This window comes from Chiloscyllium plagiosum, chromosome 1, assembly GCF_004010195.1.
Source record: "Chiloscyllium plagiosum isolate BGI_BamShark_2017 chromosome 1, ASM401019v2, whole genome shotgun sequence".
Classification (NCBI taxonomy): domain Eukaryota; kingdom Metazoa; phylum Chordata; class Chondrichthyes; order Orectolobiformes; family Hemiscylliidae; genus Chiloscyllium; species Chiloscyllium plagiosum.
In genome coordinates this window covers 155,790,629-155,806,325 of record NC_057710.1, presented here as the reverse complement: position 1 = coordinate 155,806,325, position 15,697 = coordinate 155,790,629, and the positions used below count along the sequence as shown (strand labels likewise).

General features: G+C 40.5%; 1 protein-coding gene across 4 annotated transcripts in view; it reads right to left on the bottom strand.

Moving 5' to 3' along the window:
• tmem131l (transmembrane 131 like) overlaps positions 1-15,697 on the bottom strand; it is a 162,818-nt gene that overhangs the window by 93,006 nt on the left and 54,115 nt on the right. For all 4 annotated transcript variants that reach the window (XM_043700124.1, XM_043700133.1, XM_043700138.1 and 1 more), the window contains 2 exons: positions 10,948-11,064; positions 3,965-4,045 (listed from right to left, as the gene is read on the bottom strand). In XM_043700124.1, coding sequence (XP_043556059.1) covers positions 3,965-4,045; positions 10,948-11,064 — 198 coding nt within the window. The remainder of the gene's footprint in view (positions 1-3,964; positions 4,046-10,947; positions 11,065-15,697) is intronic.

Sequence of the window (15,697 nt, the reverse complement as noted above, 5' to 3'; positions counted from 1 at the left end):
CTTCATAGCTAGCACCTTCCATACCAGGCAACATCTTCGTAAACGTTCTCTGCACCCTCTCCAAAGCGTCCACATCCTTTTGGTAATGTGGTGACCAGAACTGTACACAGTATTCTAAATGCGGCCGAACCAGTGTCTTGTACAATTTTAACATGACTTGCCAGCTCTTATACTCAATACTCCGTCTGATGAAGGCAAGCATACTATATGCCTTCTTGACCACTCTATCCACCTGTGCAGCAACCATCAGGGTACAATGGACCTGCACTTCCAGATCTCTCTGTCCATCAACTTTTCCCAAGGCTCTTCCATTCATTGTATAATTCATCACCTCACATTTGTCTGGATTGAAATCCACCTGCCAATTTTCTGCCCAACTCTCCAGTCTATCTATATCCTCCTGTATTCTTTGACAGTCCCCTATGCTTTTTGCTACTCGACCAATCTTCGTGTCATCTGCAAACTTGCTGATCATACCAACAGTGCCCTCTTCCAGATCATTTATGTATATCACAAACAACAGTGGCCCCAACACTGGTCACCTTTCTCCATTTTGAGAAACTCCCTTCATCGATTATTCTCTCGCACCCCAGACACAGCAATAAACAGAGAAACAGAAATGAGGGAAGAACATGACCAGAGAAGCTGTACGGAATAATCTGTTGGAGCTGTGATCTGGCAAATGCCCAGATCCTGATGGACCTCATCCTAAGATCTTGAAAGAAGTGGTTGTGACATATTTGATACATTAGTTTTAATTTTTCAAAATTCCCTCGATTCAGGAATGCCCTAATTAGAAGCTGGTAATTACAACTCCTTTGTTCAAAAAGTGAGGATGACAGAAAACAGGAAACAGTACCAGACAGGAACTGCTATCAAAGACATTATGTCAAGACACTGAGTTAAAAGGTTATCAGGCAGATTCAATATGATTCTGTGAAAGATATATCATGTCTGACCAACCTACTGGAGTTCCTTGTGACAGTACTTGCCTTCAGGAAAGCGAAGTGCAAGGGAATAGTGGATGCAATACACTTAGCTTTCCAGAGGGTATTTGGTAAGGTGCCACATCAAAGGTTATTGTCGAAGATAAAAGCTCATAGTATAATAGATGGCATATTGGCATGGATAGAAGATTGACTGGCTAAAATGAAGCAGAGAATAGGCACTAAATGACTTTCAGTGGTGTGTACAGGGATCATTATTGAGAGTTCAACAGTTTACAATGTATATAAATGACTTGGATGAAAGGGCAGAAGGAATAGATGCCAAATTTGCAGATGATACGAAGACAGGTTGGAAAATAAGTGAAGAGGAATGGAAGAGGCTACAAAAAAAAGGTTAGATAGTTTCATTGAGTGGGCAGAAATGTGGCAAATATAGGTGTAAAGTGGGAAAGTATGAGAAGTACAGACATGATAAGTTGAATAGCCTTCATTTGTGCTGCAATGTATTATGAAGGTTGAGAGATTAGGCACCAAAAAGTGGATTGACAAATGGAGGCAAAGGATATAGCTGGGGTGCTAACTGAGTACTTTGCATCTTGCTTTAAAATGGAAGAGAAAGCCAGAGAGAAAGGATAGGTAACTGAGGCATGGGATGAGCCAAAAATTGACAGAAGAGATATTAGAAAGGCTGGTTTATAAAGTCAGTCACCTGGACCAATTGGAATTCATCCAAGGATGCTGAGGGAATTTTCTGGTTCATTTTTTGCTGTCAGCATAGACATAATGTGATGGTCTCTAACCAGGTAAGGAGCATGGGACTGTTGGTGAATGGGGAAGTGTGGTTAAATTATTTGATTATGTAGACCCTGCTGACTATTACCAACATTTTCGGATTCTGTTTAAGATTTACTTGTCACCAGCAGCTCAGATGCAACAAGATCTTACCACTGCTGCTTTAGAAACATTTCAGTCATTGGAGAAATGAGCAATATTATAATCTTACTCACGAAAGATATCCCTTTTTTCAAATTTGTGCAAGTTATTTATTCCATTTTTTATTTCTACCTGATTTTCTATTATACATTTAAGCAAAGAATCCAATATACAACACAGTACAGCACAGGAACAGGCGCTCCAGCCCACCAAGCTTCAGCCAATTCCTAGTCCTTATTTAGACCCACTAGTTATTTCCCATATGCGGTATTTATGTTTCTGTTCACATGCTGAAGTACCTGCTTCCACCACCTCCACTGACAGTGCATTCCAGGTAGCCACCACCCTCTGATATATTTTCTGTGTTTCTCCCTTAAATTTTCACACACTCATCCCGAACCTGTGCCTTCTTACAGCTGACCTTTCCACCCTGGGGAAAAATCCTCTGACTATCCACCCTGCGTGTGCCCCTCATAATATTGGAGACCTCTGAGGTCACTCCTCAGCATCCGCCTTTCCAGTGAGAACAATCCGAGTTTATCCAACTTTTCCTCATAACTAAAATTCTCTGGACCAGGTAACACCCTGGTAAATCTTCTCTGCCCCTCTACATCCTTCTGGTGGTATGGCAACCACAACTACACATTATATACCAAATGTTAAACTAACTGAAGTTTTTTACAGCTGTAACATAACTTGAAAATTTGTATAGCCATGCCCAGGCCAACGAAGGCAAGCATGCTGCACGACCTCTTAACCACCTTATCCACCTGTATTGCCACTTTCAGGGATCTGTGGACCCAAGCACTCTGACCCTCCGTATGCCTATGCTGCAGAGGATTCTGCCATTTGTTGTATAATTCACACCTGAATTTGATTTTCCAAAATGTATCACCTGTCATTTATCCAGATTAAACTCCATCTGCCATTTCTCTGCCCAAATCTGCAATCTATATCTCTCTATATCCTTTGACAATCTTCCTCACTTTCTGCAACCACACCAATTTTGGTGTCTTGCAGAGAGCCAGAATGGACATGACAGGCCAAAGGCCTCCTCTAGGGGCGCAACTATTCTATGATTCTGAAAGTTTTAAACTAAAGATACTTTTCCTGCAGCATTAATTTTTGTGACAAAAGGCATAATTTTACTACTCCAACTCAATTTCCCATTCTTTTTTGCAGTGTTGGAACAAAATGCTCAGATGAAATCCCAACTACATTCTCAGAAGACATGATGGAAATGTCTTTACAGCGGGACAGAACAAACAGATGCAATTATACCAAGATCATGAAATCCAGATCATTCTCCTCTCCCCCCCCCCCCCTTCTCAGAAATCTTTGACAATTTGAATATAAACAATATGAAGCAAACCGGTGGTATGCTTAAGCAACGATTTTCCTGTCAGCGAAGTATCTACTGCATAGTTTAGAGAAGGCACCAATAACTTAAGGTCTTCTGCATATTACACACTTGCACCATATAAAGGCAGATTCTGGGACATATACAGTAAATGGAAGAGGTTTACACACCTTTTCTAGAGTTTTTTTTAAGAAGTTGAAGACTTTATTTTTCTAACAAAGCAAATGATCACTGTCTCAAACTGGAATGAAACACCCTCCCCTTTATTCAATAATTCAAAATGAGTTTAAGGCCATATAAACTGCTTTCCTCCCTCTCTGGTATATTGACTATTTCTGTAACTAGCAGTTTAATGCCTTATTAAACAAACTAACCCCTTTACCAGCAAGCTGCACCCTTTAACAGCCATGTAATTATGCGATTTCCTGCTGCAGGTTTTAGAGCTGTGGGGCTGATTTCCGTACAACTTTGATCCAACATCAATCATATCAAATTGAAAAGAGATCATCTTAACTAAACTAAGTTCAGAGCCACTTCGCCTCCAATCAACAAAGAGAAAAGGTTCTGATTCCAATGGAAGGCAAAGTAGCAATTTAAATACAAACAAACAATGAATTTTGACTAATCAGTAAACAAGTATACAGCTAATAATTTATCCTAATGTTTTTGACTTAGTTTGTATAAAATTATTCAGTCTTAACTGTCTTTGTACATATGCACCAACCTGAATATTTTGAATGCGTGGAAAAAAGATGAGTTTGTCAACCACACTCAGCTCGGGAATGGGAACTCCAACACCGGTCATCTTTATTTAAAATTAAAGGAAATGAAAAGGGACAATTCAGCATTCAGTAAATACCAATATAATTATACAATTGATTTCCCTTCACTCAGCATACTCTCCTTTTTAATTTTAAAAGAACTCATACTGCGACTGTTTCGAAAAGAATAAATTTGCTTGTCAAGATTACTAATTTCTGTAAACACATTTAATAAATATTAAATAAATCAAGGGATTTTGAGAGATCAACTTAAACAATTAATGAAATTAAATTTGCCAGTGGAAAAGTCTGCATATTTAATAATTTAAAATGAATTTGAGGTCACATCGATAGCTCTTCTCTTTCCTTCCCTTCTTGCACTTTAAGTATTGAAGTTAGCAGAGGTTTGATGTATTACCAAATAAGCTAACCTCATCCCTACCACAAAACTGCCCCACCTCCAAAGCCCCAGAAGCATCAATTCATGCAGGATGCAACAATTCCTCCAACAATAGCTGTCCCCTAGTAATGTGATCACTTTACACATCAATTTAGATGGTAAATAAATATTCCTCATGTAAGTAGCATAGTTTCATCAGCATCTCTCAACATCAGTTAAATCCATTTGTCCAAATACGAAATTATATAATCAAATTCTTGCAGCACAGATAAAGCCAATGGCTCACTACATCTGTACCAGAGTTCTGCAAGAGCAATTTATCTAGCACCCTGCCCTTTTCATGGAACCACATAAACTCTCTCTTCAGATATTTTCCCAATCCCTTATTGAAAGTCACAATTCAATGTCTCAACTCATTCTCTCTGCCAATTTATTCTAGAATCTAACCAAAAATGCATAAAGGTGGATAAATCCCCTAGGACCTGATCAGTTATACCCTAAACCATGTGGGAAGCTAGGGAAGTGATTACTGGGCCCCTTGCTGAGATATTTGTATCATCGATAGTCACAGGTGAGGTGCTGGAAGACTGGAGGTTGGCTAACGTGGTGCCACTGTTTAAGAAAGATGTTAAGGAAAAGCCAAGGAACAACAGACAGGTGAGCCTGATATTGGTGGTGGGCGAGTTGGAGGGAATCTTGGGGGACAGGATTTACATGTATTTGGAAAGGCAAGGACTGATTAGGGATAGTCAACATGGCTTTGTGTGTGGGAAATCATCTCTCATGAACTTTATTAAGTTTTGTAATGGAGTAACGAGGATGGATTAGGACAGTGTTGGACGTTATCCAAATGGACTTCAGTAAGGCGTTTGATAAGGTTCCTCACGGGAGACTGGTTATCAAGGTTAGACCACAATGAAACTGGGAGAAATAGCCATTTAGATACAGAACTGGTGGAGTGTTGCCTTTTAGACTGGAGGCCTGTGACCAGTGGTGTGCTACAAGGCACTGGGTCCACTGCTTTTCATTATTTGTATAAATGATTTGGATGTGAACATAGGAGGTATAGTTAGTAAGTTTGCAGATGACACCAAAATTGGAAGTGTTGTGGACAGCGAAGGTTACCTCAATGTACAATGGGTTCTTGATCAGATGGGCCAAGGGCTGGCAGATGGGATTTAATTTAGATAAATGTAAGATGCTGCATTTTGGAAAGGCACTATCAGGGCAGGACTTATACACTTAATGGTAAGGTCCTAGGGAGTGTTGCTGAACAAAGATGTGGAGGAGACAGTGTTGAACTGGGGTGGACATCAGGAAGGAGCAGTGTTCTGAAAGCTAGTGCTTCCAAATAAACCTGTTGTGAGATTATGATGCTGAACAAAGAGACCTTGGAGTGCAGGTTCATAGCTCCTTGAAAGTGGAGTTGCTGGTAGATAGGATGGTGAAGGCGTCGATTTGGCATACTTTCCTTTATTGGTCAGAGTATTGAGCATCTGAGTTGGGTGGTCATGTTTCGGCTGTACAGGACATTGATTAGGCCACTTTTGGAATACTGTGTGCAATTCAAGTCTCCCTCCTATTGGAAGGATGTTATAAAATTTGAAAGGATTAAGAAAACATTTACAAGAATATTGCCAGGAATGGAGGGTTTGAGCTACAGGGAGAGGCTGAATAGGCTGGGGCTGTTTTCGCTGGAGCGTCAGAGGCTGAGGGGTGACCTTACAGGTTTATGAAATCAAGAGGGGCATGGATAGGGTAAACAGACAAGGCCTTTTCCCGGGGGTGGGGGGGAGGAGTCTATAACTAGAGGGCATAGGTTTAGGGCGAGAGGGGAAAGATATAAAAGAGACCTAAGGGGCAACTTTTTCACACAGAGGGTGGTACGTGTATGGAATGGGCTGCCAGAGGAAGTTGTGGAGGCTGGTACAATTACAAAATTTAAAAGGCATCTGGCTGGATATATGAATAGGAAGAGGTTAGAGGGATATGAGCCAAGTGCTGGCAAATGGGACTAGAATAGGTTAGGATATCTGGTCAGTATGGACAAGTTGGACTGAAGGGTCTGTTTTGGTACTGTACATATCTATGACTCTATCTGCTGCATATAAATGTATCTAATGATGCCTTTGGTACTTTTGCCAATTACTTAAATCTGCATCTTCTGGTTCTTGGCCCTTCCTTCAACAGGAAAGATTTCTATATATTTTGCCCAGACCCATCCCATCACCTATCAACTCTTCTCTCAACCTTTTCTAAAGGGAATAGCCCAGCTTCAAGATTCTACTTGTAGCTCAAGTCCCTTATCCTGGCACCCTCTCTAAGGTCTTTAATGCCTTCCTAAAACTTCTCTTTGCTCCTCCTATCAAATTAGTACTACATCGTGCTTCTCTACATCAACTCTCATCTGTTGATGTCTGCTCACTTTAAGGCAATTTATGTCCCCTTGGAATTTACCACTGTCCTCCTTACATTTCACAATATTTTCAAATTTGTCATCTTCAAAATTATGAAGTGTGCTTACCCAAGTTGTAGTTCTGTTATTATTTGGCAAACACCATTGTATACCTTCCTCCATTCACTTCACTGTTTTCTCACCAAGTCAGCTTTGTATTCGTACTGACACTGTCACTCTTACTCCACGGGCTTCAAATTGTTATTAAATCTATAATGTTGCACTTTAGTTAAAACTTTAGAAAGCCCATACAGACCAAATTAACTTCACTACCCTCATCAACCATTTGCTACCTCAAAGATCTCAATCAAGTTGGTCCGCAGAGATTCTCTTTAGCAAATCTGTACTGGCGTTCCTTGAACAATCTCAGAGTAGGGGGCATGTCATTTCCGCCTGAGATGAGAAAGAACTCCTTCATTCAGAAGGTATCAAACCATTGGAATTCTCTAGCCAAAATGACTGAACATCCATAGCCTTTAAGTTCAAGACAGACATCGATAGATTTCTACTTACTGATGGCATTAAGGCATATGGGGATAGCCTTAAGGAAATCAGCCATGATCGAGAACAAAGGTCCCAGAGGCTGAAAACATTGCTCCAAGTACCTGCTCATTTTGCCCTCTATCATCAGAATGAAAGATGGTAGAATTTGAATTCAATACTATAAATTTGAAATAAAAAGCCTTTTCAATGGGGATCTGTAACCACTGTCAACTATTCAAAAAACCCACATGGTTCAGTAGTGTCTTTTAAGGAAAAAAGATATCCTTACTTGGTCTGACTTATGAGACACCCCAGAAATACAACAATTATTATGATGCTTAACCGTGCCTGAGCAATGAACGCTGACCTAGCCAACAAAACACACATCTTCTGAACAAAGTGTTAAAAAATAAATTCTAATAATCTTTCCACCATCAAGGTCAAAGCACACTGGTCTTTGATTGCCAACTTGATCCTTAAATCCTCTTAATCGCTTCACCTAAGAACGGCCATGCACCACCACCCACAGAATAGAGAGTGCGCTATTGATCTGTCAATCCTTTCTGTGTCCAGGTTGGGTGAGGTTTCCCATGTTGAGTCAAATTAAGCCACAGGCTCCACTCCTGGTGGTGCCCTTCCATCAATTCCTTTACGTTTCAGATTTGAAACCATACTCCCACTGGGAGCCAAAGACTTGAGTTTCCCGGAAGCTGCTCGGGGGGGGGGGTCGGGGTCATGGGAATAATGCCAGATCACTAGTCGGCATTGTTTATGATCGGAACTACGACGTATCTGACTTTCGTTCTTGACAAATGAAAACATTCCTGGCAAATGCTTTCACTTTTATTCGTCTTGCGCCGGCCCAAGAATTTCACCTCTAGTGGCACAATAAGAATGCCCCCAGCCGTCCCTCTTAATCATGGCCCCAGTTCTAAAAACCAACAAAATAGACCCAGGATCCTATTCTATTAGTCTTAGCCGGAGTATTCAGGTGACCAGCCTGCTTTGAACACTGATCCCCAAGACACTCAGCTAAGAGCAGATGTTCACAGGTAAAAGGGACAGCTGAAAAACGGGAAGCCTTCAGAAATGAGAGTCCAGAGAGTATATTCCTGCTAGGGTGAAAGGAAAGGTTGGTAGGTATAGGGAATGCTGGATGACTAAATAAATTGAGGGTTTGGTTAAGAAAAAGGAGAAAGCATACGTCAGGTATAGACAGGATAGATCGAGGGAATCCTCAGAAGAGTATAAAGTCAGTAGGGAAATATACTTGAGGGAAATCAGGAGGGCAAAAAGGGGACACGAGATAGCTTTGGCAAATAGAGTTAAGGAGAACTCAGTTTTTACAAATACATTAAGGGCAAAAGGGTAACTAGGGAGAGAATAGGGCCCCTCAAAGATCAGCAAGGCAGCCTTTGTGTGGAGCTGCAGGAGATGGGGAAGATACTAAATGAGTATCTTGCATCAGTGTTTACTGTGGAAAAGGACATTTAAGATATAGAACGTAGGGAAATAGATGGTGACATCTTGAAAAAAAAGAGTCCATATTACAGTGGAAGACTTGAAATGCATAAATGTGGATAAATCCCCAGGACCTAATCAGGTGTACCCTAGAACTCTGTGGGAAGCTACAGAAGTGATTGCTGGGCTTCTTGCTGAGATATTTGTATCATCGATTGTCACAGGTGAGGTGCCGGAAGACTGGAGGTTGGCTAACGTTGTGCCACTATTTAAGAAAGATCGTAAGGACAAGCCAGGGAACTATAGACCAGTGAGCCCGACATCGGCAGTGGGCAAGTTGCTGGAACAAATCCTGAGGGACAGGGTGTTATTGTATTTGGAAAGGCAAGGACTGATTAGGGATAGTCAGCATGGCTTTGCGCATGGGAAATCATGTCTCACAAACTTGATTGAGCTTTTTGAAGTAACAAAGAGGATTGTTGAGGGCAGAGCGGTGAATGTGATCTATATGGACTTCAGTAAGGCTTTCGACAAGATTCCCCATGGGAGACTGGTTAGCAAGGTTAGATCTCAGAATACAGGGAGAACTAGCCATTTGGATACAGAACTGGCTCAAAAAGGTAGATAACAGAAGGTGGTGGTGGAGGGTTGTTTTTCAGACTGGAGGCCTGTGACCAGTGGAGTGCCACAAGGATCAGTGCTAGGTCCACTGCCTTTCATCATTTATATAAATGATTTGGATGTGAGCATAAGAGGTAGTTAGCAAGTTTGCAGATGACACCAAAATTGGAGGTGTAGTGGACAGCGAAGGAGGTTACCGCAGATTACAATGGGATCGTTATCAAATGGGCCAATGGGCTGAGAAGTAGCAGAGAGCTTAATTCAGATAAATGCATTTTGGGAAAGGAAATCTTAGCAGGACCTTTACACTTAACAGTAAGGTCCAAGGGAGTGTTGCTTAACAAAGACCTTGGAGAGCAGGTTCATAGCTCCTTAAAAGTAGAGTCGCAGATAGATAGGATAGTGAAGGTGATGTTAGGTATGCTTTTCCTTATTGGTCAGAGCATTGAGTATAGGAGTTGGAAGGTCATGTACAGGTCATTGGTTAGGCCACTGTTGGAATATTGCGTGCAATTCTGGTCTCCTTCTTATTGGAAGGATGTTGTGAAACTTGAAAGTGTTCAGAAGAGATTTACAAGGATGCTGCCAGGGTTGGAGGATTTAAGGTATAGGGAGAGGTTGAATAGGCTAGGGCTGTTTTCCCTGGAGCATCTGAGTTTGATAGGTGACCTTATAGAGGTTGGGGAAAGATATAAAAGAGACCTAAGTGGTAACTTTTTCACAGAAGGTGGCACATGTGTGGAATGGGCTGCCAGAGGAAGTGGTGGAGACTAGTACAATTGCAACATTTAAAAGGCATCTGGATGGGTATCAGAATAGGAAGGGTTGAGAGAGATATGGGCCAGGTACTGGCAGGTGGGACTAGAGTGGGTTGAAATAACTGGTCGACATGGACAGGTTGAACCAAAGGGTCTGTTTCTGTGCTTTATATTTCTGTAACTCCTTGACTCTATTTGCAATTCTCCAATCCTCTCACATCTCTCTATTAAAGGGAGATTAGAAGATTATGGCCAATACCTCGATTCCTACCTTTCAACCCTCAGCATCTTTGGATATGTCCTGTTCAGACCTTGTGACTCAGGAAAGTGCAACCATCTTTTTTTTTTAATGCCTCCCCTTTTATCAATTTTTAACCCTTCCAGTTTTTCACCTACCTACCCCTTCACTTTTACTTTACAGTATTGTCTTTCAGGGATGAGTCAAATGCAGAATTTGAACTTTATACTGAACCATGTACACTGTGTCTATGTGTAAAGTCTGAACAGATTTGGCCAATAACTGCTAAGCAGTACAGAAGCTAAACTCCATTTACCAAGAGACTTGTACATAGTGTCCATTGTGAAGACAAGTGAAATGAACCATTTAATTTTTTTTTATTTCATACCTCTACCAAAAAAAACTTTAAACAGCAGTACAAAATATTGCATACTTAGTGTTATATTATGAAGTTGTGTAATACAGCAGCTACACCTAGATCTCGTCAATACATTAGAAGGAAAATTTTAGAATTAAGTCCATATACCAACCTGATATGAAAGAGTCCCATGGGTAGAAGTGTTTATAAATAAAGAACTTTGCACATTTCCTTCTTCAGCAGGCAGAAAGACAACTCTAAATAGAATGTTTCCTCCTGCTGGGATTATCTGGAGCATAGAAAATACAAAATGTTAAGTTCTCATGAGGACAATTACAGTCTATATACATATATTGTATCTGTCTCCTTGTCACAGTAATATGACTTCTAGAATAACTGCTGTTAATGTAGCTGAACTATACCTGCAATTATTAAGTGCTACATATGCAACAAACTGAAAGACCATTATTTCAACAACATTTTGCACTATTAGGTACAATTTAAATTATGGATGCAGGTTTGCTCACTGAGCTGAAAGGTTCATTTCCAGACATTTTGTTACCTTACTAGGTAACATCTCCAGTGGACCTCACACGAAGTAATGCTGAAAATTCCTGCTTTCTATTTATATATTTGGATTTTCTTGGGTTGGTGTCATTTCCTACGGTGACTCCATTTCCTGTTCTTTTTCTCAGGGGGTGGTAAATGGCATCCAAGTCAATGTGTTTGTTGATAGAAGCATGGCATTCCAACCAGCACCCTAGGAATTCTCGTGTCTCTCTTTCTTTGGCTTGTCCTAGGATGGATGTGTTGTACCAGTCGAAGTGCTGTCTTTCCTCATCCATATGTAAGGATACTAGTGAGAGTGGGTAGTGTCTTTTTGTGGCTAGTTGATGTTCATGTATCCTGTTGGCTAGTTTTCTGCCTGTTTGTCCAATGTAGTGTTTGTTATGTTCTTGCAAGCTATTTTGTAAATGACATTAGTTTTGCTTGCTGTCTGTATAGGGTCTTTCAAGTTCCATTAGCTGCTGTTTTAGTGTGTTGGTGGGTTTGTGGGCTCCCATGATGCTAAGGGGTCTGAGTAGTCTGGCAGTCATTTCTGAGATGTCTTTGATGTAGGGGAGAGTGGCTAGGGCTTCTGGACGCGTTTTGCTTGCTTGTTTGGGTTTGTTGCTGAGAAATCGGCGGTGTGTGTTCATTGCGTACCCATTCTTTTTGAAGACACTATATAGGCGATTTTCCTCTGTGCTGCAGTGCGTGGTGGCTAGTTGAAATAATGTTCTAATGCAGCTTTGTTTGTGGTGTTTGGATGATTGCTTCTGTCGTTCAAAATTTGGTGTGTATGTGTTGTTTTCCTGTAGATGCCAGTTTGATGAGGCTGTTCACGAGCATCTACAGGAAAACAACATATACGGACCAAATATTGAATGACCGAAGCAATTATCCCGACATCCACAAACAAAGCTGCATTAGAACATTATTTCAACTAGCCACCACACACTGCAGAACAGAGGAAAATCACCTACACGGTATATTCAAAAAGAATGGGTACCCAATGAACACACACTGCCGATTTCTCAGCAACAAACCCAAACAAGCAGACAAAACACGTCCAGAAACCCTAGCCACTCTCCCCTACATCAAAGACATCTCGGAAATGACTGCCAGACTACTCAGACCCCTTAGCAACATGGGAGCCCACAAACCCACCAACACACGAAAACAGCAGCTAATGAACCTGAAAGACCCAAAACAGACAATAAGTAAAACTAATGTCATTTACAAAATAGCTTGCAAGAACTGTAACAAACACTACATTGGACAAACAGGCAGAAAACTAGCCACAAAAAGACATGACCCACTCTCATGAGTATCCTTACATACAAATGAAGGACACCACATCGACTGGGACAACACATCCATCCTAGGACAAGCCAAATAGAGACACGCACAACAATTCCTAGAAGCACGGCATTCCATTCGGAACTCTATCAACAAACATATTGACTTGCATCCCATTTACCACCCCCTAAGAAAAGGAACAGAAAATGACACCACCAACCCAAAAAAAAATCCAAACACAAATAGAAAGTGAGCTACACCACCCGTGCTTCATCCAGATGCTCATTGAAGAGGTTACCTAGTATGGTGATGAAGCGTCTGAAACCAAACCTTCCAGCTCAGCGAGCAAACCTACACCCAAAACCTCAACCTGAGCTACAAATCTTCTCAAAACTTGCTAACTTAAAATATCTGTTTAGCTGCTTTGATCTTTTCCTTGCTCCCCAAAACTATCTCCCCAGATTCATTTTTCAAAGGGCACATGTTCACTTTTACCTCTCCTTCCTCCTTATATGTTTAAGGAAGATCTTGTTGTTGGTTTTTATATTCCTCACTGGTTTGCCCTGGCAGTTTACTTTCTCTGGCTTTGTTATCTATTAGCCGTCCTTTGCTGGATTCTTAATTTATCTCAGTCTTAAGGCCTATCACTGACTTTTGCCTCCTCTCCTTAAAATAATTTTGCTTTCAATTTAAAACTTTCCAAAATTTTGAGTATGCATGGTTGGTTTATCCCTCACTTAGAATTTCTCCTCCTTATTGGGACATGTATTTGGCGAGTCATAAATTACTTTACATGTCTGCCGCTGCTTGCTTACTGTCATTCCTGCTAATCTATCTGCACAGTTCACTTTAGCTAACTCTATCCTCATTTCATTGTAATTCCCTTTAAAGTTAAACATAGTTGTTTTCGGCGAATGTTTCTCACTCGAACTAAATATTAAATACTATCATGCTTATGATCAGTACTTCCCAAGGGATCTTTTAATCAGAGTTAATTTATTCAACCTAACAGATCCAAGATAGACTGGTTTCTGGTTGGTAAAAACAATGACTGCAGATGCTGGAAACCAGATTCTGGATTAGTGGTGCTGGAAGAGAACAGCAATTCAGGCAGCATCCGAGGACAGGCAAATCGACGTTTCGGGCAAAAGCCCAAGGGCTTTTGCCCAAAACGTCGATTTTGCCTGTCCTCGGATGCTGCCTGAATTGCTGTGCTCTTCCAGCACCACTAATCCAGAATCTGGTTTCTGGTTGGGTCCATGGCATAATACTCTAGAAAGCTATCACTAATGCACTCAATGAACTTGTTGTCACAGCTATCTTTTCCAAATTGATTAACCCAATCAAGATTAAAGTCACCCATAATTATTGATTCATTCTTTTTACATGCCATTATTTGATGTTTACCCTTTCCCACAGATTGGTAGGACTCCCAAGCAGTAGCCAATGTCTCCTTTCCCTTGCTGATTTTTGCCTCAGCCCAAATGGACTCTGGATCATCCAAACAGAGACCAGTTTTCACAACTGTCCCATTTCATCTCTTACAGTGCTACTCCACCCACTTTTCCATCTCTCCTGTTTCTCCAAAAGATCAAATATCCCCAAATGTTAAGCTTCCAGTTTTCATCTCCTTACAACCATGTTTCTCTAATGGCTGTAAGATTATATTAATTTACACTGATTCATAGTGGCAGTTCATCTACCTTATTCTAAATGTTTTGGTAATTAAGATACAGATCCTTTAAGTTTGTTATATTGTTAAATTTCCCTGCACGTTTATAATTCCTTGGTGCAATATGGCATTCAAACATTCTGTCCATTTCTTGTATTTTCTGGTAACAATCAGTCCCATCAGTAAGCTACAGTCCTACCTTCTCCTTTACCTCTCATTTTCTATGCAACCAAACTTAGTCCACCTCCCCCCAACTATTTAATTCAAAGCCCTATTTACAGCTAAGTAATTTGTTGGGTCTCTAAACCAACATGTTTCACATGTTCCCACTCGAACAGCTCCTTTCTTCCCTAGTACTGGTGTCAATGTATCAAGAATTCAAACCAATTTCTCTCATACCAATCTTTGAGCCACATGATTGGTTTGATAAAATTACACATTCAAGCTTGTGAGCAAGTTAGTCTCCATGGAATAAAAGGGACAGGAGCAGCAGGATTACAAAATTACCTGAGTGATGGATAGATATTTTGGTAAATGGATGCTTTTCCAACAGAAGTATGTAGCAATGCTATCTAACCCACTCTCTTTTTGACACATTAATGATCAGTTCTTGGTTATAAAAGGCACAGTTTCCAAAGATGACAATACTTGAAAGTATGCGAACTGTAAATTGAGATAAACTTCAAGAAACATGGATAGGCTGCTGGAATGGACAGTCAATTAGGTGGTGAAATTTAATAAGTGCATACTTCATTTTGGTAGGATTAGCAAGCAGAGGCAACATGTAGGGTACATTCCTAAAAGCTAGAGATGAGGAACTTGGAGGTATGTATGCACAAACTAATGAACACAATACACCTGGTTGAGAAAACAGTTAAGAAAATGTAAGATGCTGAATTTTATGGATAGGGATAGTATGAAAGGAAGTTATGATAAACATGCATAAATCATTGTTTTGACCTCAACTGGAGTATTTCACTGACCACTGGACACTACACTGTTGGAAGGATGTGAAGGGATTAGAAAGGGTGTAGTAAAGATTCTGAAGAATGGCTCCAAAGATGAGGAACTTCAACTACATTTATAGATAGATAAAGATTGAGCTGTTCAACTAATCGAAATGAGATTTGATTGAGGCATTCAAAATCATGAGATCTAGACAGAGTAGATAAGGAGAAATTATATCCATTGGTAGAAGGATTGAGAATCTGAAACAAATTCAAAGAGTATTGGATAGTTGCCTGAAAACATTTGCAGCGGTACAGAAAAAGGCATGGAAATGTGACTGTGTGAAATCTTCTTGCAGAGAACCAGAACAGATAATATACCAAATGGGTTCCTTCTGCGTTCTCACCATTCTGTTATCCTTTATCTTACTGATGCTTGGGAAAAGAAATTAACTCGCATA